We start from the raw sequence: 14,691 nt of genomic DNA, 5'->3' as shown, positions 1-14,691 counted from the left end.
TGTTGATCTTAAGCGCACAATATTGCAGAGCCTCGACATCAGGGTAGGAATGCTCTCCACACCAGGCTGACAGCCTGATACAGCAGCATACAGAGGCACGATAGCTACACAGCTAGGGAACTCCTTTTGAACTTTCAAGATTAATATGTCCTCCTTTTATGTTGAGTAAAGGGACTCCCACCAATGTGACAATACTTTGCCCCTGGAATTGCCACACTCTTCTAAAACGGTGAGAAGATAAAGTAGAAAAAGATACTTTCTGGAGTGTTGCCTTCCCCTCCACAGACATACCCTATTGGATCAACCACCATCACCTTTGACAGTTGTTTTTGGTCAGCTTATTAGATATCCTTAGATTTCTGTTACTTAAACATGCTTGCACAGAACACTTAAGACTGCAGGAGAACGCTGCCCTTAGAGGCACCACCTCTGTTCTGCAGATGATCTTTTCTACATCTGGTTTCATGTAGTGGGAGTTACACTGTTTCCCCAAAAATAAGACCTACCCTGAAAATAAGCTCTAGCATTCTTTTTCAGGATTTTTGAGGATGCTTGATATATAAGCCCTACTCCAAAAATAAGCCCTAGTTACAGTTCATAAAAAAGTCAATTTAAATAGTGTCCAGGCAGCTATACATGTAAAAACGTAAGCATCTTTTGGAGCAAAATTTAATATAAGACCCTCTCTTATTTTGGGGGAAACAGGGTAACTCCCTGTTATATATACCACGCAGCCATTACCTAAAAGCATTCTCAGTGAGCTTCTAACATGCCCATCCAAGAACTTGCAGTACATGGTTCAATCTGGCTAAGAATCTTTTTTCCAATAAACAATCTATTTATTTCCTGGTTCCCTATATTTTCTCTGAGAAGAATTCACAAAAATCACAGATCAGAGCCTCACCTAAACATAGCAGGAATCAGGAGTGACAGTAAATGGAAAACACAGGTGGGTCACAACACAAGCACATGCTAAACTCCTGTAACATAAGGTCCCACTTTCATAGGACAGAAAATCAACATCACAAACTTCAAAACATATTGGGCCAATCTGTAGCAAAGAACAAACCATAGAATGTCCTGGGAATACTCCTATTCTTAAGCATATTCTTTGATGTGGCTGTGTATGTTTATCTGACCCACACTAAGTCAAATCTTTGAAGGTGCAAAAACTCTACTTACGAAAAAAAAGATTGACACTACAAGATTTCATCTGCAACCATGAGTGATGAGAAGGATGTGAGGCAAGCTATGGCCAATTCGCACCTTTAATATATGTAGATAAACACTTCAAGATGACTGGTCTGTGTTAGTAAAAAGCAAAACAAAGCACAACCAAGCCCCCCACCAACTGAAAGCCCCTCCACTTTACTGGATTCCTTTTGATCTCAAATTCAACAGCAAACCTATACTTTGGCTCTTCTGATTTTTTTAGATTTCTGAAAAAAACATTTACTAGGAATGATTTATAAGAAATGTTTCTTCGGAAATTGCTAACATCCATTTAATAACAATTCCTTAACAAAAGGCTACACAATTGATCTTCTACACACTGGGATTCTTGTTTAACAAAATAAAATAAAAAACCCAAAATATTTCTTGGAAATGGACATTAAATTATAGACTTCCTTATGGAAAAAATCTAGCAGATTTGATTCTTGCAAGTATCCAATTAGTGAATTCTCAATCTGCTGTATTGCCCTCCCCTGTCAACACACAATTCTTCTCATGTCAGAAATGTGTAAACACCGTTTTGTTGACCAAATAAAACTGTGAGAAGTGTTTAGCTCATTCACAGAAATTAAATTGGTTCCCAGAGGTTGTTGCCTTTGTTGTTTCTTTTGCATACAGAAGGAATAAAAAGGCATGTATTTCAAATGCTTTGGAATTATTATCCAAGCCCTCTACATACACATAAAACAGCAAATATTTAGTATTGAAGCAAGATGGCTACATTCACAGGTAATTCACAAAATGCTCACATTCATACCTGCTTTGTGAAATGGATAGTAGTCCACTGTTAAATAGCTGAAGGAAAGCTGCATGGCCCCTCCTGTAACACGTCTATTCGAGTCTGTAAAATAAACCAATGCTCAGCTCTGCAGACATTGTATTTAGCATGGTAATTCTCAAGTTGGTACATTCCTTTAAACACCTAACAGCTACTTCTTCCTCCCTTTTATTGGCTCTCCTTACAACCTCATTGTCTTCCCTCAACATTTTCATTCAGGTGGTCTTCACCGGTTTCTACAGATCAGCTTGTAGGACCCTGTGTTCTGTACTCAGTCACTACTAACAAATTGCATATTGTTTTAAATGCCATCAAAACCAACTCTTTGTACACACATTACTCCAGTTTTTCTGAAAAAAAAACCTCCTCACACTGAATATGTGATTATGATCAGTCTCCTAAAGTCAACATGTACTTTCAAGAATACTGTAAATATATTTTCTTATTTTATTTTACAAATATTATTGCAGTGAAGAAGCCTTCTGAGACTCCTCTGTTCTGATTTCTCCACTGCTAAATTTAAACTCCATGGACAAAAATAAAGGACCAATAAAGAGATCTTGCTAAGAATGATAAATCCCAACTGCAGTAGATATATTGCACATAAGGAAATACATCTCTAGCCAGCCAAACCTATGCTATGCTGCTCTGCAAGTATTTTCCCCAATCAGGGAAATACATTCACTAAACCCCAAGTTTTTCACACTCTTTTCTTCAGCAGACTTTGCATGCCTCTAGAAATTATATATATGTACACTGCTATGTCATTCTCTTCTGATCACTTTTAAAAGGCATGCAAGTAACGTCATTCGTCTTTTTCTTAAATTATAAATATGGCACACTGCCAGTCTTTCATTTTTAAAAAATGTACAAATATTACACACAAAATTATAAGACCTCAAAGCATTCGTTTCATTCTTTCAACTTGCAGCAAAGCATACCAAATTATCTAAATTAGTAGCACAAAGAGGACTGCTCTTTTCTTGATCTGTATTTTATAAAGAGTATTACAGAAGCAGATTATACGGCAACCCTTTCAAGCCACAGTAATGATGCCACGGCATTCTTGATAAGCCAGTTAACTTGTAATATAAAAGGAAAAAAAGAGCAGCAACAATCAGGCTGGACAGAATCCGTTTCTAGAGGACAAGAAAAGTACTGAAGCTACTAGCACTATTATCAGTTTTAATTGCATTTACACTAAAATAATTATATCTAATGTCAAAATGTTGTCCTGGCAGACATATCCCGCTTATGACAATGGAAGGCAATATTGAATATTCCTCTAAAATAAAGACAGAATCTTGATTTCCTGTGCAATCTGCTCTAAGTGAACCTGCTTTAGCAGTTGGGTTGGACTAGATGATCCTCAGAGATCCCTTCCACCCCCAACCATCCTGTGATTAACATTACTGTAGTCCTCATAATGTCTTCTGAAGATTATTACCATTCACACGCATGCTATTTAAAAAAAAAGTTACCTTTTTCTTTAGAATGGATATCATCACATATATGTAGGTCCAAATGAGAAATTACTAAGTGATGAGAAGTTTCCTTAACATCAAAATCATTAAACAATTTTACTATTGCATCGTTTTGATCAGGTGCTGCTGTTGTCTGGTGTGCTTTCACCTGCTGGGAGCTGGGTGCAGGGGCAGAGCTCTGAAAAAATAGTCATATAGGTTTATAAAGTTTATCCTTCTTTTCAAACATAAGTTTCCTTTTGCTTACTCAAAACAGGCCTTTCAAATAAAGAAAAAAATCTGCACCACATGCATTCACCTTGTATCGTTACTGAGATTTAAGTGTGCTATTTTAGAATAAAGCTAAGTCAAGCTAATGGCCAGGTGTCACAGAGAAGCAATGCCAGTTCATCCCCCATTCTCCGCTTCCCCCACACTTCATTACACCCGTCACTTGCAGAGCTGGTATTTTTCTAACTTTTGTTGCAAGCTGTTCAGACAACTAAACAGCAGAAAAACAGTCATTTTTGTTGGGCTTGTTTCTGTTAGTTTTGTTCCTTAAATTGTGTCACAATACTGTCAAATGTAATCCAGTGCCTGTACCAGGGAACGAGTGAGATGCAAGCACAGGGAACTGAAGGACCATGGGCCAATGACCATTAGATCAGTATAGCTAAACCATCAAGTCAACTTGTAAGTCATCAGGACCACCCCAAGAACTAAACTCTCCATTAGAGCACACTAGCTATATTGTAAGAGATTCTACACAAATGATTTTACTCAATCAGGCTTGGCAATAAATTATGTTTTAGTTTTATAGGACTATGTTTTATCAGTGTATTTGTGCTGCTTCTCCACAGACAAGATGAGGTCCCTCCCCACAACACTCACAAAGCCCAGTTTATCTGGTCTGCTCTATGTGCTGAAAGAAGACCAAGATTTACGTAAGACTGTCTTACACGCAGCGTCAACATCACATCTATGGTAGCAAAAATGTGTTAAAAGCGGAATTATTTTACACTATATACTCCAACAAGAGAGCTGCATGAAGGAAAGCTCTTATTAAAAGCTGACTTTTCAGTATCATGAAAACAAACTGGACGAGCACTTTATATCATTATAGTAAGCATATCTATCCACACATCAAAGTTAACTTAGTGTGTCTTAATTATTTATTTTTAATTCATAAAGAGAAAATATTTGGAGAGCAAATTTACTAAACAGTTAATCAACTGTTAGGTAAATACAGAAGTCCAAAACTCAGTATGTGGATAGAGTAATGCTTTTTTCTTTAACATCAACACACCTCATCTTGTAAAATAAACTCTTTTATACTACTGTGATTCATTTCCAAAGTTAAGATGTACAGCTGAATGGAAATGAGTAACTGAATATTCTCTAAAATAAATTAACATAACTAACCACACTGTGTTGTATATTAGAACAGCAACACTCGCTAATGATATAGTGAGACAATCAATTATCGTACCTGTGCTGTCTCAGAGGCCAAGCTTTTTCTCTGTTCTGTTGATTTCTCTATGGCTTCACTAAGAGATTTGGCGTACTGCACCATGGCTTTCAGCTGGGAATCAGTCAAAACCCATAGCAAATCATCCAGAATCAGAACCAGTTTTGATGCCACTACATTACAATCCTTTAACTGTAGAATAAAAATTTAAACAAGTCAAATCTGTCCATTAAATATTTATATTTTTTATATGAAATACAAGAAAAAAAGGTGAATGCAAAACCACACTTCCCAAAAAGCTAATTTACTCCACATAAAGAGAACCACAGAATCATTTAGTTTGACATACCTTTAAGATCACTGAGTCCAACCATAATAAAAAACATATATTTTATTTTATTCCTCTCATTAACTAAAAAGTGCTTAAAATACAGTATATTTGTGTGTCACTTTTTATTTGTTTGTTATGTACTGGATATTAAACTGATGCATTTCTCTAAATGCAAGTAATGTAGTATTGCCTGAATCTAGAGAGGTAAGACAACATGCATCACTATAAATAAAGCTCTGCAGGTCACATGTTTTCACCTGTGCAAGGTCTTCATCTTCAAATTCTGCATTCTTGTAAACTCTACACTCTTACAGATTATATGTTACTAAAAATTTAGTTCAGGGAATTCTACATTTTACATGGACTAAATTTAAACCTTTACAACGTGCATGTATGCATTAAGAGCAGGAGTTAAAAACGAATTCATAAATTAACAAAATATTTCAAACTTTTCAGGTTTACCCTTCTTTTAAGCGTGACCCTGATTTTGGATTGGTTAGTAATCAGTCGAACTGGAGCACTCATGATTTCATGCTTAGAACTCTGGATTGCATCTGCTTCTATTCTGATCATCTGCCAGTTGATTTCTTTAAAAGTCAAAACCTTTAAAGAGAGAGAAAAAGAGAAAAACACCTTCATGTAATAGACAGTTTACATGTGCCTAAGTATGTGCAGGTGTGTGTGTGTTTATGTATATATCTGTACATATATACACACACTCACATGTGTCCTTCATGCAGAGCCACATGAACAGAACAAATACACATCACTTGTTATTCCACTTACAGGTGTCGGCAATTAAAGCCCTGATCCTTCCCTCTACCTCTAGAATGTCACAGAAATGTTAAGGTGGTTCAAAGCAGGCAGAGGTAATAAGCAGCATTTAAAATATTCAGAAGAAAACAAAGGTCATGATTATTGCATACTAGGTTGCTTGTGGTGGAGGAAAAAAAAAGATGGTGTAATTTAGTTTCAAACTGCTAAATCCCAGTATACACGAAAAGAGCAGGGAGGGAAGCAAAGCTACAGGATGAGAGAGGCTTTTGGAGTGTTTTATTTCAGTTAAAAAAGAAAGTTAAACATTGAGCACATACACACTCCACAAGCTTTGAATCCATTACATGGACTTCTGCAAGACACAGCAATCAAATACTAGAATGATTACAAGAGCAGCAGGTACAGCTGGATATGCAAAAATCAAATATGGCAAAATGAGTGAGCAGCAAAACCACGGAGAACATCAAATGAACAGGACGTCAAGAGGAAAAGAAACATTAATTCTTATTTCCCTAAAAAGCCTTCCTACATTACTCTCTGAAGAAAAAAAGGTCAGCCATATAGAAAGTGGAAGAGGGAAGAGTTTGTTTGGTACGTGTCTTATTTTTCAGCTGTCATTCTTGTCTATTTGAAAACTGCACTGACTACGTCCTGCGAATATAAGCAGAGACTTAAGTAAAACATAACCGATGTGTCTGGCAAGCAGGCACACACAATGAAGTGAATAAGATGGAAAGGTGCAGTGCAAAGTAGCCCCAAAAATACTATCTGCAGAAAGCAGAGTACCTACCTACCATCCTCATCCAGGAGATGCCACATGAATGGAAGCTTCTAAAAAAATTCTAAGGAGATTCCTACTGCATTAAGAGTGTAGCTACAGTGCAAACCTAAAAGCTGACTCCTTTAAAATGTAGTTTAGCACTAGCTGTCTTTATAGTAGAGTGTTGGTTTTGTTCTTTCACATTTCAACGCAATTTAGTGCTAACAAATCATTTGCTACAGTTCCTATAAATGTGTGTTTCCAGAATTCATTGCACTAAAAAGGAACACTCCTCAAGCAAAGTTCTGTTGTGTATGGGCTAATTATTCAGAATCAGATTCTTCTTAGAAAGCACAAAATCAAAAAATATGGCAACACAAAATTCCATCTACTCAAACTTTATATTTCCTCTTTAGACTTCATTAACACATAAGCATTAGCCTACAGATAAGCTGAAGGAAAGACAAAACTGTCAGAAAAACAGTTTTGAACTTTGTCATAATTTAAAATACCAGAAAAATACATTCTCTTGGAGTTTCTTTCCCTACATCAAAAGCAACTACCAGACCCCTTTAAGTCTGAGTAAACTCTGTTTGCTCCATAATAATCAGCTCTAAATAAACAAACATGGGCAAAATTTGAAACACTCGTTTATCCAAGGCCAGATGCATGCCAAAATAAGTCCTCCTCAATTAAACACACAATATTTAGAATCAACCCTACAGTCGGTATAGATTTTACTTCAGTTACATGGAAGAAATCAAAATAATATAGTATACACCAAACTAGAACTTCTATGTTATTTTTCCCAGACAGCAAGGTATGTACTTTACTGCTATTACTTTTTTGTATACATAAGACTTAATTATTCCAATAAAAAAAAGTTAAATTATTGCATAGGAACTTGATTAAAACTCAGAAGTGCTTAAAGAAATCCTTATTAGGCAAACCCTCACAAGCAAATAAGTAACCATTTAAAGCTTTAAAAATAATAATAAAAAACAGCACAACAACCTGGTCTAGTTTGCAGTTTAAAGTGCTTGGATAATGTCGGAGGAGAACACTACACGTGCTTGCCCTGGTCTTTGCTCTTCCTGCTTGGGCCACTGCTAGAGCTTTAACATTTGATCTGACTCACACCCACCATTTTCACACCCTTGTGTTCCTAGAGTACAGCTGAAATTACCAAGCACAGAATGTCTCCATTTGCAATAACAGCACATTTCCTACACTGTACAAGGTTGCAATTCAACCTCCTCCTCCTTTACACAAAAAACAAGGAAAAAAAGTTAGCAGAAGAGAGTATTTACCTCTCCACGTTGAGCTTCTTGTATTCTTGTAAATCTGAGGTCAGCATGTTCCCAGTTTGCATTTACACTATATATTCTCAGCTGAGAGAGTTCAAATGAAGCATTAAAGGCTTTTGCGCCAATCCTTATTATAATGGAGTTCACAGAAACTGAAATTCCTTCTACCACTTTTTCAGCAAAGCCATATTCACTAAAAAGTGAAATGCCAACATATTAGATATACACCTAATGAAAGGGTGCAAAATTAAACAGCGGAAACACAACATGAAATAAACCATAAAATAAGTTCCTAACGTATTCTACATTTATGATTTTTTTGTTAAATATAAGGAATCTAGTTTAAAACAGTTTCTGCTCGGCCCTATTACCCTAATCTCAAAATAATCATTCAAGAAAATACTTTGGATCAAGATCAATCTCCATGAAGTATAACAATTAATGCAGTTTTCCATGACATATATTTTACACACATATAAAGACAGACAAATGTACAAAAAAATAAAATACATGTTATACATGCATAAAAATAGCAGTCTACAACATTTTGTAGAAATCCTGCTCTTCTTTAATTAGTCCTTATGTACATGTAATGTCAAATGAATTATTTGACAATTCCAATCTGGTTACTATTTATCTCTATAAGCTACTCCATCCACTAAAACTAGTATCTTACATATATGCAAAATAGCATGAAGTATCTGCTTTTTTTCATTCTGTAAAAGAAAGGCATCCTAAATGGATGTTACATTTCTACACCAAATCAAGAGGCGGTCCAGTATGAAAAAAGATAAAGTGGTTGTATTTTTTTAAATAAAAATGTTATGCATTCTGAATGTTTTAGATTAGTGAATGGAAAATTGTATTTTAAGTATTCCTTTAACATCTAAAATGTTTGCCTTTGGGTTGTTTCTAATGCTTGTTTTAAAAGTATAGTTTCTGTGGTTTGTCATTCCTTTTCCTTTTTATAACTTTCATCCTACAGAGAATCTCTATGGCAGTGATTTTTCAAGCTGTACCCTCAAAGAAATAGAGGCCCATGGACTACTTCCACACGTTATACAGAAGCTAAAATAAAAAAGCAATCGTATTATCAAATTCATTTCTCTGTCTATGGGTCACTCTATGCCCACTGAAAAATGTTTTGGGTCCATAAAGATAAAATTGCTAGGGGGGGCAGTGAGGAGAGTCAATGATGTAATGCTATATTGTCTCCCCAAATTACTTAATTTTTGAGCTATATACTATGCATGAAATCTTTCATTAACATTTGCCTGATACAAGGAAAGAGAACTTTAATACACCACACTAATAAATAGCCCTTAATACTGTTGTTTTAGACCAAACAAACTTAAGAAAACCCACCCAAACGTTATATATATTTTCCAAATAGGTTGAAGGCAAGCTATCTGTAATTAAAAAAAAACCAAAACAACATAATATCCATTAAACTTGGTATATTCTTGACACAGTAGTCGCATCCATATGAAACACACTTAGAAAGTTCCATACATAGTTCAGATGTTCTTTCCAGGCTTGGGTCTGGAGAGTGTCATTATCACTATACATACGTAACCCCACCCAGAAGTAAAATAATAAAATTTTAGAGAGATGGAAATGGCAAGTTACATATATTTCTGGAAATTTCCAGGGGATCTAACTGTTTTACAGTAATTCAAAACAAGTATTAAACTTTTTTGGATCAATTACTTGCAAGTATCATCACTGACCTCTGCCCAGATGCAGTTGCTATAGGAGAGGGTCCATTAGGGGCACGTGGCTCTTCACAGGTGCTCATTTCCATTACAACTTTATCCAAGGACTTAAAAAGAAAACCAAAAATTGGAGACTTAAGAGGTAACAAAGTTAATATACAGAAAATACTTCTTACCATGACAATTTTCCCATAAACTTTCGTAACATACGAGAATTAGCTTTTTTTCTAAAATTTGTTCATATAAATTTTCAATTTTTGTGCATCCAATAGACCTTCCAGTCAAATATTGTATTACAGAATTCTTAATCCCTGACTATCTAAGACACACATGTTCAAAAATTGCATTTTGAAAAGGGCATGATTTAACATGCACTCATCCGGGTTTTCTTCCCATATAGTTGTTCTCTCCATGAAATATTTAATACCTCCTGAGTTTTCCAAACAATTCAATAAATTCAGAAAATTTTAATGGAAAATATTTGAAACTAGTCCTCTAAAATTCATGATAGCAGATGTAGTTTTGTGGTCCATCTTTAAAACAAAATCTGAATATATATATGGTATACACACATGCATATATACTCTGTGCATTTATATGAATCTTCAGGAGATCTAGTAGAAGTAGTTCCTAAAAGGATACATTCTAATATAATTTGCAACACATCATATTATAGTAAAATTATATGCTATTGTTGTATCCTTTGTACTTGAGGTGGGACCCTTGCAAAAGATGGTGAGCATGAAGGGAACGAGACACCTAAACCCTATTTTAAATGAGGGTTATACTTAAATAGAACTATAACGCACATTATAGGTAATGCAAACTATCAGAGGTGAAGAGAATGGGAATAAATCAAACCCAAAATCTCATTCCCAGCAATGGAATAAATAAACAATTTTGCTAACTTACTTTACAATGTTTGTTACCTAAATTTATCATGCCACCTGGAAAGGCTCTTAATTTAAAGCATATAGCTCTGAAATCTTGTCCCGTTAGAAGCTCATTCAAAATACAACAGCTGATATTACTTCCTTGTCTAGCTCTGTCTGTATAACACCCCTTCTGAATTCCTACATTTACCCCCTCTTAGGTCAGAGAAATCACACTAAAAAGCTTTGTCCTCAATTTTAGATTTTTCATTATCTTTATTATCCCATTGTGTTAATTGTGCCTGTCTTCACAATCCACTTGCTCCATAAATGTGTTTGTTTGCTCTTCTTGTCCATGAAATGGCCTGACTACTACCTAGAAATTAATAATCTCTCTACTCTGGTTTTATTTATACTTCACTGTATTGTGATGCTTCAACCGAAACATTAGCTGTTAACAGTAAAACTGAGCATTTTAAAATTATTTTCTCAGCTGCCTCGATGAATAACCTGCCTTCCAAAACAATACCAGAGGAAAAAAAAAAACCAGAAAAAAAAAAAAATCCCTTATTTTTGATGGTAGAGGGAAGCCAAGATTTCTCCCAGTTATGCTGCCATTTTTGGATGTTTGACCACTCTTTTAAGGTTTCTTCATTTAAGATCTTTGGAACAATTTCCTTCACTACATGACTAGTGCAGCCCTGGATGTAGATACCTGTCTATTTTTTTTTTTCCTGGCAACTACTGTATCTTGATACAGCAAAAACTGCTGCATAGCACCCTTAGATCCCCAAAGCACTCCTAAAAATTATATTGTTTATCATGTAGAAACAGAAATTGATTATAAGCAAAGATAACTTAGTATTTCCCACGACGTTAACAGATGTATTTTCACAAAGGATAGCTCAGCTCAATTAAAGTAACTAGAACCCCCTTGGCTTGCCAAAGGTATCTTCTAGGCTATGCAAGCAGAAGATGATGTTCCAATTTAATCAAGCTCTCCATAGCAAAAATATCCCCATGAAAACAGTGGAAGTTCAGTGATGTATTATAACAAAGGGCTGAAGTTGGACATTTAGGCCACTGAATTCACCTTCCTTTAGAAGTCAAAAAGGCTGTTGTACAGTCTGACACTGAAGAGAACTTTTGTTATCAATTTCCATTTAATGCACGGTTTCAAGGAAACCTTATTGTAACCTTGAAAATTATCTTGGCCTCAAAGATTGCTAATGTAAATTCAATACGAGCAAACCAAACAATCAGGGCTTGCTACTATAGGTCAAAGCACGTAATCTTTAAGAATAGCACGGCTTAAACTGATTTCCTAGTTTGGCAGCTGCATCTTAGAGTCAAGAGGTTGAATCATCCCAGCTCAGCGTTACCACACCTCAAGCTCTGTGTGTCAACAAGAAGCTGCACAGACATCAGTGCCTTACAACCAGGTCACTAGCAAATGCATCGAGTATTTAAAACAACGTGCCGTTTCCAATTCCTAAAGAATTACAGGCACATTAAGGAATTCACTGCAAGACTGGGAGGCACGACAGTTAAAGCAATATTCATTCTTCAGTAAACACAATTAAGGAAGTTTAGCCATCCTCAAGCAAGTCACTTCTGGTGCTACCACACTTCTTAGTATACTTAAAAAGAAAGAACAAAATTAATCAAATGCAAGAATTAGCATTACTTCTAATTGTTCGTGAGTACTATTTATACAATTAATCCAGGCTGAATCATAAGCTGTGACAGTAACTCTGTAAATGTTACATTATCAAAGCTGTTGTAACTGAGATCATTGGGTAGAGCACAGGTGTGGAACAGAGAAGTCCTTAGAAAAGACAGCTCCAAAAGAGCAGTAGAAACTTGTAAATAGGTTTGTTGGGTAAAGAACTACCCTTCAAGTAAACCCAAATTAAGATATAATGACTGAAGAACTTAACCAAAATTAGCTGACAGTCAAACATTATATTGCTGACACCCAAACCCATAGATTAAAAAGAAAAACAAACCTACAAACAAAAAACATTAAGGTATTTTGTCCTGATCTGTCACTACCCAGAAGACACTTAGGAAAGGTCAGTTAATGATTCAGTTATTTCTAGAGTCAAGTCACAAGAACTATATAAATATTTCAGACAGATTCTGCTACACAGAGTATATTTAGGAGATGATCTCAGAACTCACCAAAGAGATGGGATGTGTTTTCAACTTTGTCCATGGTATCTGCAAGAGAAAACATTACTCTAAAGCAAAGTAAATATTAAAAATACAGTAAAATAAGGTATTTGTTTAGAACGTGTTTTACATATACAAATTATATTTGTAATTCCTGAGCTCAGAATAATATTACTTTCAAAATATCAAGTTTATCTGAAAATATCATATAGTAAAGTTACACATATCTATAAATTTATTTTAGATGTTATAAACAGAACTCCAAAATCTACTTATTGCTGAGCAGAAAACAGAGGAAGAAAACAGAATCTGTCTCTTTAATACTGAGTTGTCAAGCATCAGAAAAAGCAACACTGTCTTCCACATTCTTTCCTTTAAAAGGAAAGAAAATCCACATTTGCTCTGTTGACCTACAAGTAATTGGATGCCTGCGAAGCAGCATCAACTTCACTGCATTCATAGAAATCGGGACAATCTCTCATTAGGGGGCAAAAAAAAAAGAAAAGGAAAAATAGGAAAAAAAAAAAAAAAAAAAAGAAAAAGACAGACTGAAGAGCTGCCAAAGTTTGACCAGATTGTAAATTCTATCAAAAATAAACCACAGCTTCATTACTTATTCTCATGTTAGCATAACCTATCAGAGATGATATACATTGTTTCAATTCTTATCAGCCACAAGGATCAAAAAAGGAACCTCTACTAGATTTAGAATGTTTCCACATTTCCCACAGAAACCAGAATCCCTCAGAAAGATTTTTGAAATAGGAAAGGAACAAGAGGGAAAGCAATAACAAGAGAGGGGTAAAGAGAAGAAATAACACATAAGAGAATAACACATAATTATAGAAGACTAGTTAATATGGGCAAATGCAAGCTTTTATCTCCACCCGTATTTCAGAACATGCAGGAATAAATTCTACTCAGAGAGGACAAAAAATAAAAAAAAAAAACAAAACCAATCACTGCTAACTTTCATTGTTTCCACACATATCTAATGTCACCACATGATGGAAAAAAGATAAGAAGTTATTGCTGGCAACATCTCTGTTTTTCTCTAAAATTTTATCAAGCACTCATCAACATTTTCTATTAATACAAGGTTGCTTCAAAATTTACAGAGACAGAAAGGACAAAAGAAACATTTGGCTAATTACCATTCTGGCCCAATAAAATACTCACCCTAATGGATGCTTTATTGCAAAAGACCTTGTTTATAGCAAGCCATGTTGGGAGATCCAGCATGTTCTGAAGCACCTCTTGATCCAGCTCTAAATTGGTCAGTTGACCTTCCCCCTTCAATGTGCTCAGGTTGATCTTGTCAGGTGACAGATTTTTGGTGAATCTAAAACCAAACATGCACCTCAAGTAAATGCACATAAAGCAATCTGAGCTGTCCCACATATAGCTGACAATTTAACTTAAAGCAATGGTCTAGAGGTGAGGAAATCATCTTAGGTTATTAGGTACAATTTCACCCTGAAAAGAAATGGTACCATGAAATTGCTTTGTCCCTCTAACTATTTGCATCTTGTTAACTCCATTTACAAATACATAAACAAATTTAAATATATTATGAGGTATCTTCTGACTTGTCCATCACCTAGAATAACAAATCCTTCAAAGTATTTATTTATTTTAAACTGTGTAAGGCAGAAGTGAATCTATTTCATTTTTCTTTAGTTCTTCAGAGGGAGGAAAAATAAAATCCCAAACCTCTACAATTTATACTGTCATTCTTAGAGAAAGCAGGAGTGGCTTAGAATTCACTCAGGAAAAAGCTACTCCTTATAAATAGTAACTTTCTATGTACAT

At 35.2% G+C, this 14,691-nt stretch overlaps 1 protein-coding gene across 6 annotated transcripts in view; it reads right to left on the bottom strand.

The window, feature by feature from the left end:
- BLTP3B (bridge-like lipid transfer protein family member 3B) overlaps nucleotides 1-14,691 on the bottom strand; it is a 60,236-nt gene that overhangs the window by 29,855 nt on the left and 15,690 nt on the right. For all 6 annotated transcript variants that reach the window (XR_014183155.1, XM_082043477.1, XM_082043478.1 and 3 more), the window contains exons 2-9: nucleotides 14,059-14,221; nucleotides 12,889-12,927; nucleotides 9,848-9,939; nucleotides 8,121-8,310; nucleotides 5,736-5,876; nucleotides 4,964-5,134; nucleotides 3,493-3,673; nucleotides 1,991-2,074 (exon numbers count right to left, since the gene is read on the bottom strand). Coding sequence is in view for 5 of the 6 variants with exons in the window: in XM_082043477.1 (XP_081899603.1) it covers nucleotides 1,991-2,074; nucleotides 3,493-3,673; nucleotides 4,964-5,134; nucleotides 5,736-5,876; nucleotides 8,121-8,310; nucleotides 9,848-9,939; nucleotides 12,889-12,927; nucleotides 14,059-14,221 (1,061 nt within the window). In the remaining variant the exon portion in view is untranslated. The remainder of the gene's footprint in view (nucleotides 1-1,990; nucleotides 2,075-3,492; nucleotides 3,674-4,963; nucleotides 5,135-5,735; nucleotides 5,877-8,120; nucleotides 8,311-9,847; nucleotides 9,940-12,888; nucleotides 12,928-14,058; nucleotides 14,222-14,691) is intronic.

The sequence above is a fragment of the Streptopelia decaocto genome (genome assembly GCF_964273445.1).
Source record: "Streptopelia decaocto genome assembly, chromosome: 1".
Classification (NCBI taxonomy): domain Eukaryota; kingdom Metazoa; phylum Chordata; class Aves; order Columbiformes; family Columbidae; genus Streptopelia; species Streptopelia decaocto.
Note: the sequence above shows the minus strand (reverse complement) of the source record. Positions and strands in the feature narration are given on the sequence as shown.